Source organism: Haemaphysalis longicornis, unplaced genomic scaffold (genome assembly GCF_048455015.1).
Source record: "Haemaphysalis longicornis isolate Haplotype H1 unplaced genomic scaffold, Haemaphysalis longicornis Haplotype H1 scaffold_23, whole genome shotgun sequence".
Classification (NCBI taxonomy): Eukaryota; Metazoa; Arthropoda; class Arachnida; order Ixodida; family Ixodidae; genus Haemaphysalis; species Haemaphysalis longicornis.
In genome coordinates this window covers 5945775-5958505 of record NW_027526306.1, presented here as the reverse complement: position 1 = coordinate 5958505, position 12731 = coordinate 5945775, and the positions used below count along the sequence as shown (strand labels likewise).

At 45.5% G+C, this 12731-nt stretch overlaps 1 protein-coding gene across 1 annotated transcript in view; it reads left to right on the top strand.

Annotated features, from left to right (window-relative positions):
• Window positions 1-6353: 6353 nt before the first annotated feature.
• Window positions 6354-12731, top strand: part of LOC144172548 (uncharacterized) — a gene marked incomplete at its 5' end in the record, with an annotated part of 31649 nt that continues 25271 nt past the window's right edge. Inside the window, 4 exon segments of the mRNA XM_077701225.1 lie at window positions 6354-6507; window positions 8962-9110; window positions 9768-9826; window positions 11794-11871. Of these exon segments, the coding sequence (XP_077557351.1) occupies window positions 6388-6507; window positions 8962-9110; window positions 9768-9826; window positions 11794-11871 (406 nt within the window).

The window sequence follows — 12731 nt, the reverse complement described above, 5'->3', positions numbered from 1 at the left end:
AGTTCGTTATATTCTACATTTGTATGTGATGGGTGGGCCTTGCTCGCACTCCAACAATGCACCTAGTGCTAATTCTCTAAATGGCGGCAGCAAGTGGTCAGCGCACCTTCACCACTGCCAACGTCTCCAGGAAACTAGGATGCAATGTCATCGGGGAAGAGCTGCTAACCCTAGTCGCCTTTGGAGGGAGAAATGCGAGTGAGACCCTAGGGAGGGTCCGAGTTTACTTGCGTAACCCGACTAGATAAACTACCCTCAGGGTGGAAGCTCTGGAGGTTTTGTTAGGTTGTGTTACATGGCACAAAGGCAACTGAAGTCATCTTTCTATAACACTGTCTGTTTGCTTTGTAGATAATTTCGAATTGTTTTGGGGCCCTTGTAGCACGTTTAAACGCATTGCTTCCCTTTAAAAGCAAAGACTGAGGAGATTTCGGAAAGTGCAATCTATCGTGAGAGTGAACTGGGGTCAAATGGGACCTGTTCGTTGTTGAACAGCCTAAAACATTTTTTCCTCGTAAACCCATATTTTGCACTTGAGGCTAATATGTGCTTTACTGTTAGCTCTTGGTCACATTCTTCTCATGTCGATTTATCCTGTTTCATAAGGAGAAAGCTATATGCCAGATCTGTACATCCGATGCACAGGTGGCACAAAATGACTTCGGTGAGGCGTTCTTCGCGTCTGCTTGATTCCTGCTCTGCTACAGTAGGTTTAACCATGTGAAGTTTGTTGTTAGTTTCACTATCCCATGAGGACTGCCACTTTGTTACCAGTTTGTTACCAGTTTGTTCCTTGTAAAAACAGACAATCCCCGTGAAGAATGTTTACTGTAAAGCTCCGAGAGAACACTTTCCCCCGACACATTGCCTACACCACTCTAGGGGTTAAATGTTCAATTTACTAGAAGATCCCAAACATCGCCCCACCAGCCGCGGTGGCTCAGTGGCTAAGGCGTTGCGCTGCTGAGCACGAGGTCGTGGGTTCGATTCCCGGCCGCGGCGGTCGCTTTTCTGATGGAGGCGAAAAGCAAAAATGCCCGTGTGTATGAGATTTCGGCGCACGTTAAAGATCCCCAGGTGGTCAAAATTAATCCGGAGCCCTCCACTACGGCGCGCCTCATCGCCTGCGTTGCGTCGGCGCGTTAAACCCTACAATCAATCAATCAACCAAACATCGCCCCCACCCTACAATCGCGCTAGCTTTCACACCTTCGAAAGCCCGGGAAGCTCCTTCCGCGGAAGCGTTTCGCTGCCGCAAACAATCTCGATGTCTCAATTTTGAACAAAAGAGCCATAACGTGTCCGCCTTTTTTACTTGATACCTCCGCGGTTTTGATTAGCGGTGTGGCCAATTTTTGTAGTTTTCTGCCCCTGACCCGACAGTTCGCTTATCCTGTATTTCTAGCTTGATATCCCTGTAGTTTGGGTGGGCGTTCTTGCGGAGCTTTATGGCGCGGCACATGCATCGGCCCTCCCATATTCAGTGATTCCCACGTGGATAGAAACCCAGCAGACCTTGATTTTGTATCCTTGTGTTTCGGCTGTACTACATTGTGTAATATGTCCCCTATTAGGGGTTGAGCTGCGTTTCTGTAATGTTGTGCCGAGATTCACTGAGAGATTCTCCGTAGATAACAGTGTATTCAATGTTCTCCTTCATTATTCTTTCTACAGCCAAAGCAACGGCGCAACATTCCGCTGCGAAAACAGAGGTAGACTGGGTTAGCCTGGTCACCTTTCGCCATTTCTCCTGTAGCTAAGAACGACGAACCGAGCGAGTTGGTACAGGTTCATAATAAAAAAAACTCTGCAAAATACAACAGAAGAAGAAACGGACAATACGGCCGCTCGTGTTGTACGTTTCCTCTTCCGTTGTGTGTGTTTCTGCGCAGTCTTTTTACAATTCCCCTGTCCAAAGGCGACTACGGTTAGCAGCTCTTCCCCGATGACATTGCACCCTAGCTTTCTGGAGACGTTGCCAGTGATGAAGGTGCGCTGACCACTTCCTGCCGCCATTTAGAGAATCAACACTAGGTGCATTGTGTGGTCTCTCAACCTCACAATATGCATAACCATAGCATTGCACAAGGCATGCACACCTGCACACTGCGAGGAACCACCGTGGGTACGAGCTAGCTGAGCACGCTCACGATTCTGAAACGCCGTCGCGCCAACTCAACACCGCCTCTATTGGGCAGGGGGGGTAGGCGAGACAAAGGAATATGCCCAGGGTACGGAGGGAAGACGTTTATTTTACACCAACGCCCCAATCACATAATTTACAGTACACAGACGTACTTCCCTTTAGGTGAACGGGGCGATTGGGCGCCACGCGCAAGTGTGCGCGTCGTCGGCGCAGAGCCAGTAGTGGGCTCTTCGGTCAGGGCAAAATCCGGGGCGCGGCGGAACCGTTGTGCGAGCGCATCGTCGTGCTGGCCAGATCGCCGCGCAGCAACGAGGGAGACATGGCCCGTTCGCTCACAGGCGCGTACCGCACGCCGTGATCGTTGAGTGGTAGGTACGGCCTTACTATATACGAGCGAGGGACAACACGAGCAGCCTAAGAAGGCACGGGCCGGCAGCCGGCAGGGCTGGTGGGCTTTCGCCGGCGCAACAGAGTTGCAACCAGCTGGTAAAAAAAGCGTCACATACCTTCAGCCAACCCCTTCGGCGTCCTGGAAGCGTCTCCCCGAACCAGTGTTGCCAAATGTTGGCGAGAAAAGGAGCTAGATGGCAACGTGAAAGTAGCTAGATGTAGCTAAAAAATCCAGCAAGGAGCTAAAAGTACCTAAATATCTTTTCAAGCGCTTCTTTAACATATTATGGGTGTATCATTTATTGGCAGCTGTATTATCTTGAAAGATGAAACGCAGCTCTCAAGTCATGTTTTCTTGGAGGCAACTACGCAGAACATGTATGAACAAATAATAAATGTTCTCCTAGTTTGATTCCAATAATTCATGGCTGGCGTAGTTTTCGCAACGCGTAAAGGCTTGCGCGCTCACAAAAGACGAGCTCGGATGCATCACTGCTCTGTAAACTTGTTAAAAATGTTAAAAATGAAGTTTATGGGTGTACTCAAAGGCCTATGAAATCGAAACTCAAATTCTTTTCAAAATGTACAACTGTAAAAAATAAAAGAAACGAAAATTGTTTCGACCCTAAGGACTTCTTTAATCAAGAATATAATTTTAGTGCCTGTTTTATAGCCCTACGCCGCGCATTTCTATATTGTTTTTTTTGTTGCCATATGCAGTATCACGAGCACGGCCAGACTGATGAACACAAAATTATCACAAAAACATTTGAAAGCTTTTTGGTTGGTGGTTTTATTAACAAAAACTTTTTCGTCCGCATAAATGGTAGCACGACATCATTGAACATGCATCAACAAAACTGCACATTTGCAACGAACGAAACAATCTAGAATAGCACTTCATACACAAAACGTACAATAGTGATTTTTAGCGTACTTCTAAAAGAACAATCAACCACATTGGCGAACAAAAACAGAACTATCTGTTATCAACTACCGTAGAAGGCGTACAGCAAAACAATAATAACCAATGTTAGTACATAAAAACAATCAGTCCTGCTGTACACACAATTCTTCGATAATGTCTGCAGCTTTCAGAGTATCGTCCTTTGTCGTTGAGTACGATGCCATCGTGCCGATTTTCGCCACCGCGTCACTAGGCAAGCAATATTCATGGCTTTTTTTATGCCTCCGAAGCCCGTCCCTTACACCTACCAGCGCATTCAGTGTGTAAATTATCACGTTAGTACACTTTGTGCGGTGAATCTTGATATCAGACGCGACCTTGCTATCTTGAAAAATCCGATCGCACGCTTCTCCCTAGTGGTCGGTGGTGTTCATCGCGCAATGTTCAGCAACAGAAACAGCAAGAGTGGCTTCTGCTTGTTGCACAGGACTTGGCATTGCACGTGGCATGACATCAGTTATAGCAGGCTGCTGAAATCCTTTGCGTGGCGCACATTCCACGTGTTTCAAACGCGTGGCGTGCTTATCGATGCTCGATTTCTTCGCCTCGATAGAACACTTGCAAAATTTGCAAAAAGCTTTGATGGTTTCGGTTTCCTTCTTTCTTTTGAGGCACGGTACATCTCAGCCGGGTTGTATTTACTTAAAAAGCTACTAGACGGCACTACGTGCCCAAGGTCATCATCATTAGTTCCGTCATAGCCTCAAGTATTTTTTCATACCAGAATAGTGATTCCGAATGCCGATGAACTGAAGCCAAAATAGCTAGATTAGGAGCTAAACTTTAAAAGAAGGAGGTAAAACAGCTACACATAGCTAGATTAAATTTTTTCTAGCTAGATGAGTCAAAAAGAAGCTAGATCTAGATACAAAATAGCTAAATTGGAAACACTGCCCCGAACGGACCCCCGCGGAGGGCGCACGTTCGCGTCCCGGCGAGAGGGTGGGTTCGGGAATCGTTCAAACGGACCAATGAGGTGAGGTTAGCTCCACTACCTGGGCGGAACACTTGCTGCGCGATCTTGTTTTATCGCCGCAACGGTCGCTGCAGCCTTCGCCTCACGCAGGAGTTTGAGAAGACGGCTGGTCTCTACACAGTGGCGCTGAGACGAGTCGGCATTTCGGGGCGACAGGAAAATCGCCGCGCAACCGCAAAAACCTAGCGATTGCGCAACGACTCGGGCGCCAGGATCCCCACAATTGTTAGAGTGCGAGCACGGCCCACCCATCACATACCAATGTAAAATATAACGAATTGAAGTCATGCTTAGCGGCGAGAATTACTGAAGGAGGAACATTCAAAGCTGTGCATAATTTGGGCTGCACTTCCAGCCCAGCCACTGAGCGAAGCTTCTCTTAAATCTATGAAGGTGAGCATATCCACTGCCTTGTTTGCGGGGCTACTTAGCCAATATATGCTTTATTTACTTTGTTACGCGTGCAGCCACACAGCGCGCCCGATATTCGTGAAGGCAGTGCTGATTGCTCTTGCTTTCACCTGGCGTCATGGTTTTTTTCTCAGGTGCAACTGCGTCCGCGGTTGCCTCGTAGCGTCACACCTATTATATACTACACAGAGTAGTAAAACGCTGTAAATAAATATTTATCCTTACTGCAAAGTCTAAATAAAATTTTGCGTCATTAAGGTTGGACATATGGAAGGCTGATTACACCAGTCGGTTTGTATATCCCGCCGTTTTCGGTAGCCTTTTTAAACAGACTGCAAACAGCTCAATACGCATCGAACGCGGCTGTATTTGGCCAGAAACATTCCCTGGTGCATGAATCGACAACATATTCATATTATCTGCTGCCTTCCAGGTTTATTTTCTCACGTGGCTTGCGCTGTCGCCAAACTGTTGAAAGGTGTGTTTTTCTTTATGAATGACTGATAGACAAAAAAGAGTAGATGAAATTGCTGCCTCTATTTCTCTTCGCCAGAGCCTGTGTGAATATTGTTTTGCAAAAACGCAGCTACTTCAGGGTAATATTTTAACATTTTTTTCATCTTGTACATACGCATATTTGGCTGCGTCCGGCCTCGTGTTGGCGAGATAGCGTTATCCCATTTTCTTTCTACTCCTGCGCAGCAAGCTTATGCCTGAAACGATCACCAACAGGCACGTGTGGCTATCGTCCCGTGAGAAAAGCATTGCAATAAAGTTGGAAGCAGTTGCGCCCTTTCTGAAAAACAGTTCGTCGAACGGAAGCATGACGACTTCTCCCTGCTGTCTGCCTGCAGCTGCGTCCTCGTGCTGGCTATACGAACGAAGCCCGTAGTTTTTTTTCTTCTCACAGCCATTGCACAGGGTTAAAATATTTCAATACAGGTGGTGACAGCTAAAATCCTCTAGCTTGGGACCTCTACGCGAAGCAGTACACCGGAACTTGCAGAACGTCGCCACGAACTGGTAAAGCGGATATATTAAAAAGAAATGTTTTTTTTCTTTTTGCTGGTTTCAGTAGATAGTCTATAGCTTCATCCTCGCGTTCGCCACACAGCGGCCCACTTTTATTTCCATTAGCACTCAGCAAGCAAACAGGGTTCAAGCACTTCAACACGAGTGGTTCAAAAAAAGACACGTGTAGTTCTGGACCTCCGCGCAAAGCAGTGAACCTGACTTGCGAGCTGCTGGTGAAATAAGTGTATCGAGCAGAAATGTCGTTCTTATTTCTTGTTTTCCGGTCTTGGTTACCCACGCGCTTAAGCCTACCGGATTCGGGTCATCTTTTTGTGGTTCTTTTTACAATAGATCGAATACGTTGAGAAGCAAAGCTATTGCGTATTTACATACTGTGTTTCCTATTTAAACAGACAAGAAAGCAGTTCAGCATGCATACTCCTGCAGGTGCCTCAGGCCGAAGCTGCAAGAGACTTTGTTACAATGACTTCAAATATGAAAGTAGGCCTAATTGTTGCCACTTCTTTCTTCGTAGCAACTGCTTCGGCATCTTACGACCCGGTCTGCGAACAAACTCCACTGAACACTTTCAACATTAACGAGGTATATGAATTTTTCTATGTATTGGATTTTGATCAAATCAGTGTTCTCTCGCGCAACCGCAGTAACGAGCAACCCCAGGGTCTGTACATTTTACTGATCTGAAAAATGCCTGGCACAACAGTGCGAAACAACACGTTTTCAACGCAAAGTAATATCACAAAATTGTGCTGTGGTTGAATTTCAATGGTAGGGCTGAAACAAGGGGAGGAAAAGAATTTTTCTACTGGTTCGTATCGAGACGGGAGGACAGAAAATGTGGTTGATCCCTCTTTCATAGGAATCGGTAAAACACGAAAGGGTAATTTGCCGTCACAGGAGCATTTTAATGTTTGTTGTGCCTTCATATGAACTTGCACATCGCTATTTATTTTATGTCAGTAGGGCACCGTTAGACGCATCAACGTTAGACTGGATTGCACGCGCCAAAGCATTGCGTAAATCCGATTGAAACCATAGCCACTTGGAAACCGTGCGTACGGAATCGAACGGCTTGTCAGCGAAAGGGTTGTACGTTTGGTAAACACGCGTTCCGCTGTAGCGAAAGTAGCATGACTTGAGCGTGGGCAGCTGTCTTGTGTATGTGCTTAGCCAAGGACGTCCTACTTGCGGGTCGCTTCGGCAAAGGTGCGACCACTTCAGTCCTGCTCCGTGGTGTGTACGGCAGACGGTCTGCGTTACGACGAGCTTAGCTTGTAGAACATGAGAGGCAGAGTTCGTAGCTTGGACCGTGAATGCGTGAACGCGTGAACAGTCACGAGCGTGTATTCGCCAGTCGGTGTCGTTGCCTTTCTGGGGTGGTTAATGAAACAGGTTATAGGGCGTGTTCGTAGACCCATTTACGCGAGAGTTCATAGCGCAGTTGGCAGAGCGCTTGGAACCTCCCGTTGCGGCGAGAGAGTTCGTGGATCGAATCGGAGCCGTGTCAATGAAACTTTTCTAGTGTTGTCATTTCCGTGGCGGGTATGACGTCAGTGAGATCTTGGTGTATCCCGGCATCGAAAACTTTCGTGTTAAAAATGCTTTGTGTCGCCGTACATGTGGTTTCTGTTCGCAAGATTATATTTTGGTACCACGAGACATAAAAGAAGCTACAGCTACGCGCATGTTGTTACAATCACCTCCCGTTTATAGGAAGTCGACGGGGGCCGCAAAACACTTCGAGTCAACGACGAGTGACGGTCACGTCGATGCTTTATATTTGAATTAACTTCAAATTAATCAATATTATGGGTTCAAGCATCATGTTTTTGAGCACTTTTTTTCTTTGGATTGCATGTAAATTGCCGGGACCTATCCATCACTTCTACTTACTGAAAATACCAATTACGGGGCTTCGAATTCTCTAGAGCTGACTGTATACAACTATAGCAGTCAAGCAACTGAAGCTACGTGTTACAGAAATTATGACAACTTGGCTGCTCTAAAGTGTATTCGGTTTAAACATGTGAAAATATTGACTTTGGGTTACGCATTTTAGAGGAACTAATGGTGTTTATGCAATACATAAAGGAGTGTTATAGGTTGTTAAGTATACAATTTGATTGTTTGAGCTAGCTTTCGGGTGTGTATAAAGTTTACAAAAAATTGTGGAAGGCTGTGTACAGTTCAACTCCTAAAATTCTGTAAAAGTTCAAGCAGGGCGAGGGGGGCCAAAATCTACCAATGGGCTTTCTGCATCGAGTGTAAGACATGTACCTTGCGCGATGCTCTATTTTATGCTGTAAGGAGCATATTAAGGAAGCTAAAGAAATTGTTTTTGGTACCCACAAAGACAGCGAGCTAGATTGGGCTTCAGTGGAAATGATGCACTTCAACGACGGTTGTAATGGATGCTGCGCGTACTAAAACGTGAAGTATTACAGACTCGATGACGAATACAAGGCAAGCCTTCCGCAGGAGTATCGCATCTCTGGATAGTGTGCTACAGGATTGGGCGCGTTGGTATCCCTTCGTGGGGAACTACAGCGCTGTCAAAAAGCAAGGACGAAAGGCGAGGCACTCCTCTGGGCTTCACTTTCGTCCATATTTGGTGCCGTGCTGTAGTTGTTATTCGGGATTGTTTATCCATCTTGAAGACAAAGAACCAGCTGTTTAATCAGGACACAAGAGCGCAGTGCTGTTATTTGTGTTGTCTCTTGTGGTGGTTTATTATATTGTCGTCTGCCTTCAAGGCGAGCGTCTCTTAATTTTCCGGGTTGTGTAAACTATTTCAGCAACCATTTCCCGCCATCAGGAAACCTACAAAGTACCTGTGTTTTCCCCAAATCATCTACAGTCGTTCATGTGCTTTATAATTATCGCATATTTTCGACGCCTTGTTATACGAATATACGGTATACTCATCATGTAACGGTTGAATGCCTTTAAGAATTCTACAAATACCGTGCACTGTTAGCTGCTGCAATGCCTTGTGGGCCTGTAGTCATGCACGTCATCGATTAACTCTTTTTGCAGATGCTGAGCTGCGGCTTCAATGCTGATTCATGGTCTTTGTGGATACCGCCTACAGGGTCGGCCTACTGCGAACTTGATTGCATTGACGTATCAGACACAGGCGACTTCGTCTGCTACTCGGTCAACTCGAGTAACTGCATGCTGACACCGTAAGTCACGACAAAGGACATTGGAAGGCAATACTGTTTACAACACTCAAACATATTCGTCAAAACCGACTGTTCGGTGATTTTCGAATTATGCTCCCGGCTGATTATTTATATCATTTGACAGGCCTACAAACCAGCTCTGTAAGTTGAGTGGTTGAAAATGCATTTGGGCGATGGCAGCGTTCCTTCAGCATATTTGTTTAGTAGACCTGTGAAAAAGTACTTTATTTCGCCGGAGGAAATATAAACGCATTGAATGTGCCCTGTCATCTGCAAGAATTAGTGGTGCTTGGTGATAGCAGTGAAAGTGTATGGCAAATGCGTAATAAAAAAAACTTAGCAGGTTGTGAATGTACATGCGTAAATAACATTGAGGAGACAGCCACACAAACGATACATACTCATCCTTTTTATGCGGTGAACAAATATCGCAATATGCCAGTGATTGAGGCGTGCGGCCTTCCTCATTGGCTTAGTCGAATACACAAAACACGAGCAGTTTCCAGAACGTCACAGTCACCATATTCTGTTACACCCGATAGAGTTTTAAGGGGCCTAGGTACCGGTTGGTACGTAAAAGTATTTATAACTGTTGATTCGATGGTAGGTCTTTCAATATCCTCAGCCTGCCTACTAAACAGACGTTCTTTCTTTCAGTTACGTGTTCACTACCGTGCCTGGCCAAACGTACCTGGAGAGAGATCTCGGAAACGGGGGTAAGAAAAGCGTATCGTGTAAAGACAATTGGACGAGAGTCGATATCTTCTACCTTTTAAGCAGCCCCTTTAAGGAATAAAAGGAGTCTTTCAAGCGAAGCAGTATATATTGCAAGGTGGATAAAGAAAGGGCTGGGGATCGTACATATCCGAAAAGATAATGTAGCATCGACGACCTGCACCTTATAGGTACCTACGTGTGGCTTTTTATAATTCCCAGAGATACGGTTATACTTCGACATGACTGCTTGCGTCGCCCCCGTCAAAACGTCGTCCATTCAATGCACTTGGGTATAGTTGTGAATGCGACGCTGCAGAGGTTGGTATACCTCATAATAGAGTGCGGATGGAAATAATGTTCCCGCATTAGCAGAAAACCGTGTACATTTTTATATATTTCTATACAAGTTATTGGGGATTGTTAGTGGTGCAGGCATTCAGGTAAAATTCTTTTTTGGTGAACAGAAAAGGCAGCTTGATACCGAAATCCTCCAAGTTCTTTGTCGGTGCTACTGCTCTGCTGCTCACCTTACACCGTCTGCTTGAGATATCGAAAAGACCGCCAAAGCAAACTGCAGCCTTGTTTTAGTTTAAAGAACAGAATTTCGGTGACTCCCCAGACTCTATTCCGGCGACGCTGGACGTTGTTTCCACCAAAACGATGATATATTTTCAAAACCTCCAGGTTTCACGCTACCCAACATCAGAAGTGACGTAATATGCGGAGACAGAGTCATCACTGGTTTTACTCCATATTACCGTTAAAGTGGCTGGTCGAACAGGGTTTGCGGCACCGCTGGCTTTCGTAGTCCTGATTCTTAGCGGTGTATTTGGTTGGGCGGCAGCCAACCACACAAATATGTCTCCCTGACGTCATAAGGGCATTGAAAAAAGTACATGGTCAATTTCAACCTTATCTATTTTCCTAGTTACCCCGCTTAATTGTTTAAAGTTGGCCTCGAAAGTGAGAGAGGGAGAGAGAGAGAGAGAGAGAGAAAGCTCTTTATTAGAAGAAAGCAGAGAGGTCTGCAGGCATGTATTCGCCTACATGCTACTCTGCGGGGATGGGGTGGAGGAGGTAAAGGCCCTAAAAAAAGTAGGGCGAAAGAGAGGGGAAAAAAGAAGAGGTAATAAAGAAGGCTACATGGAGTGTTCCGTGGGTCACCTAAAAGTCCAGGTGTTCTCACAGGATGACGATGTGGAGTTCTACAGCGTCTCTGCGACGCCGATGTCGTGTAAATAATCAAACAGTGCATATAACACTTTGGGGCATTGGGGGGGGGGGGGGGCTGCATTGTCCCAATAAAAATGTCACTAAGTGACATTTTTATTGGCACAATGCAGCTCCCTGTACGAACCAAACATGCATTTTTCGGTCACGGTTCCTTTGAACTGCAATGTTTTTACGTGTAATTTAACTCTACGAACCGATTTAAGGATAACGAATCAGTTCGGGAACCGGTTTGGTACGTGTTTTAGTCGAATCAGGACTGAACCGGGACGAATGTAATTCACGCGAACCTGAACCAGAAGTGAACGGGCATTTCTGGGTGTTTTACAGCCCGCTTTATAGATAATAAAATTAGATAACACTGTCAAGAGAAGGGCACGATGCGGTCACAGAACTTATCCTGCTCCGGCGAGCTCATTTCCGTTCAAAATCTTTCGTGACGTTTATCGATCACGGTACCGAGCGAGTGAAGTTTCGGTAGGAACGATTTAATTGCCCAAAACGTTGGATCAAGGCATCATGCAGTTGTTACAGCTCTCTTACAACCTCCACAAATGGTTTCACTTTCATAGTAAAGGGCAAAAGCGGCGTATGTTTTATCAGGTACATTCCTCGTAAAAAGCCTAACTTTTAAATGTTTGAATTAAATGGAGGCGTTTTTTAAGGTTTACCTAAACAGACTTTCCAGATATAGTATGCTTCAAGTAATCACATAGTTGGTGTTCACTCATTTCAGAGAAAACAAGATCTCTTATTCTGGACACAGATAATTGCAAGTATTTGGTGCAGCTCGAGTGCTTCCCCGATGGATCAGGTAATAACAATACCCTCTATATAACCAACACCGCACATTAAACACGTGTACTCTTTCCTGCCTTGTGAATTAAGCCTTTCTGCCGAATTTACGAGTAAGCTTGAGAATTATTAGTATCACCGACAGCCCTCACGGCCGACGTGTGCAGCTTGCCAAGAGTTCGTGCGGGATAAGCCTTGCGCAAGAACCACCAGCCTATCCCCACCTAGCTTGTTTGGCCTCAGGATCCCCGATGTCGTTTGATCTGAGTTGGATCACAAGAAACAGCACAACGTGCTTCATAACGACTGCTTGTTTCATGTCAACACCAAATAACATCTATAAGACTGGTTCGTCAAAGTTACCAAACACTAATTTTGGTAGGTTGTTACCTTAAACTTCAAGTTGCTAGTGTTGAGTACACCTAGAAGCCAAAACCTCTTGCCATGATGGCAGAATTCCAATTTGTAATTTTCAAAAGTCTCCCAGCAAGGAAATCTAGATGCACTGATCTTGCTGTTGTAGTTGCATGCACATTTTATGTTTTCTAGAATGCACATAATATTTCAAGTTTGTTTGGTCGTCACTATATCTGTATCAAAGCAAGAACTTCGCTTTGCTCATTGTGCGTAAACCCCACTGTCAATATAAAAACTACCCACGACATCTCTATTGATGTGGGAGTACTTTGTAGCTCGTGCACAAAAAAAAAAACTACAATAAAGATCGCGCCCAACAAGGCAACGGCTGGTCAGCGCAGAGGCACGTAAAAAGGGAGGTTCCCATTTGAGCCCATTACCATTCCAACCTTCCGTCTTGATCCCTCCCGCTTCAACCCGGCGAAAAACGACCTTCCCGCTTCGCCCTTTCCCATTTCGCCT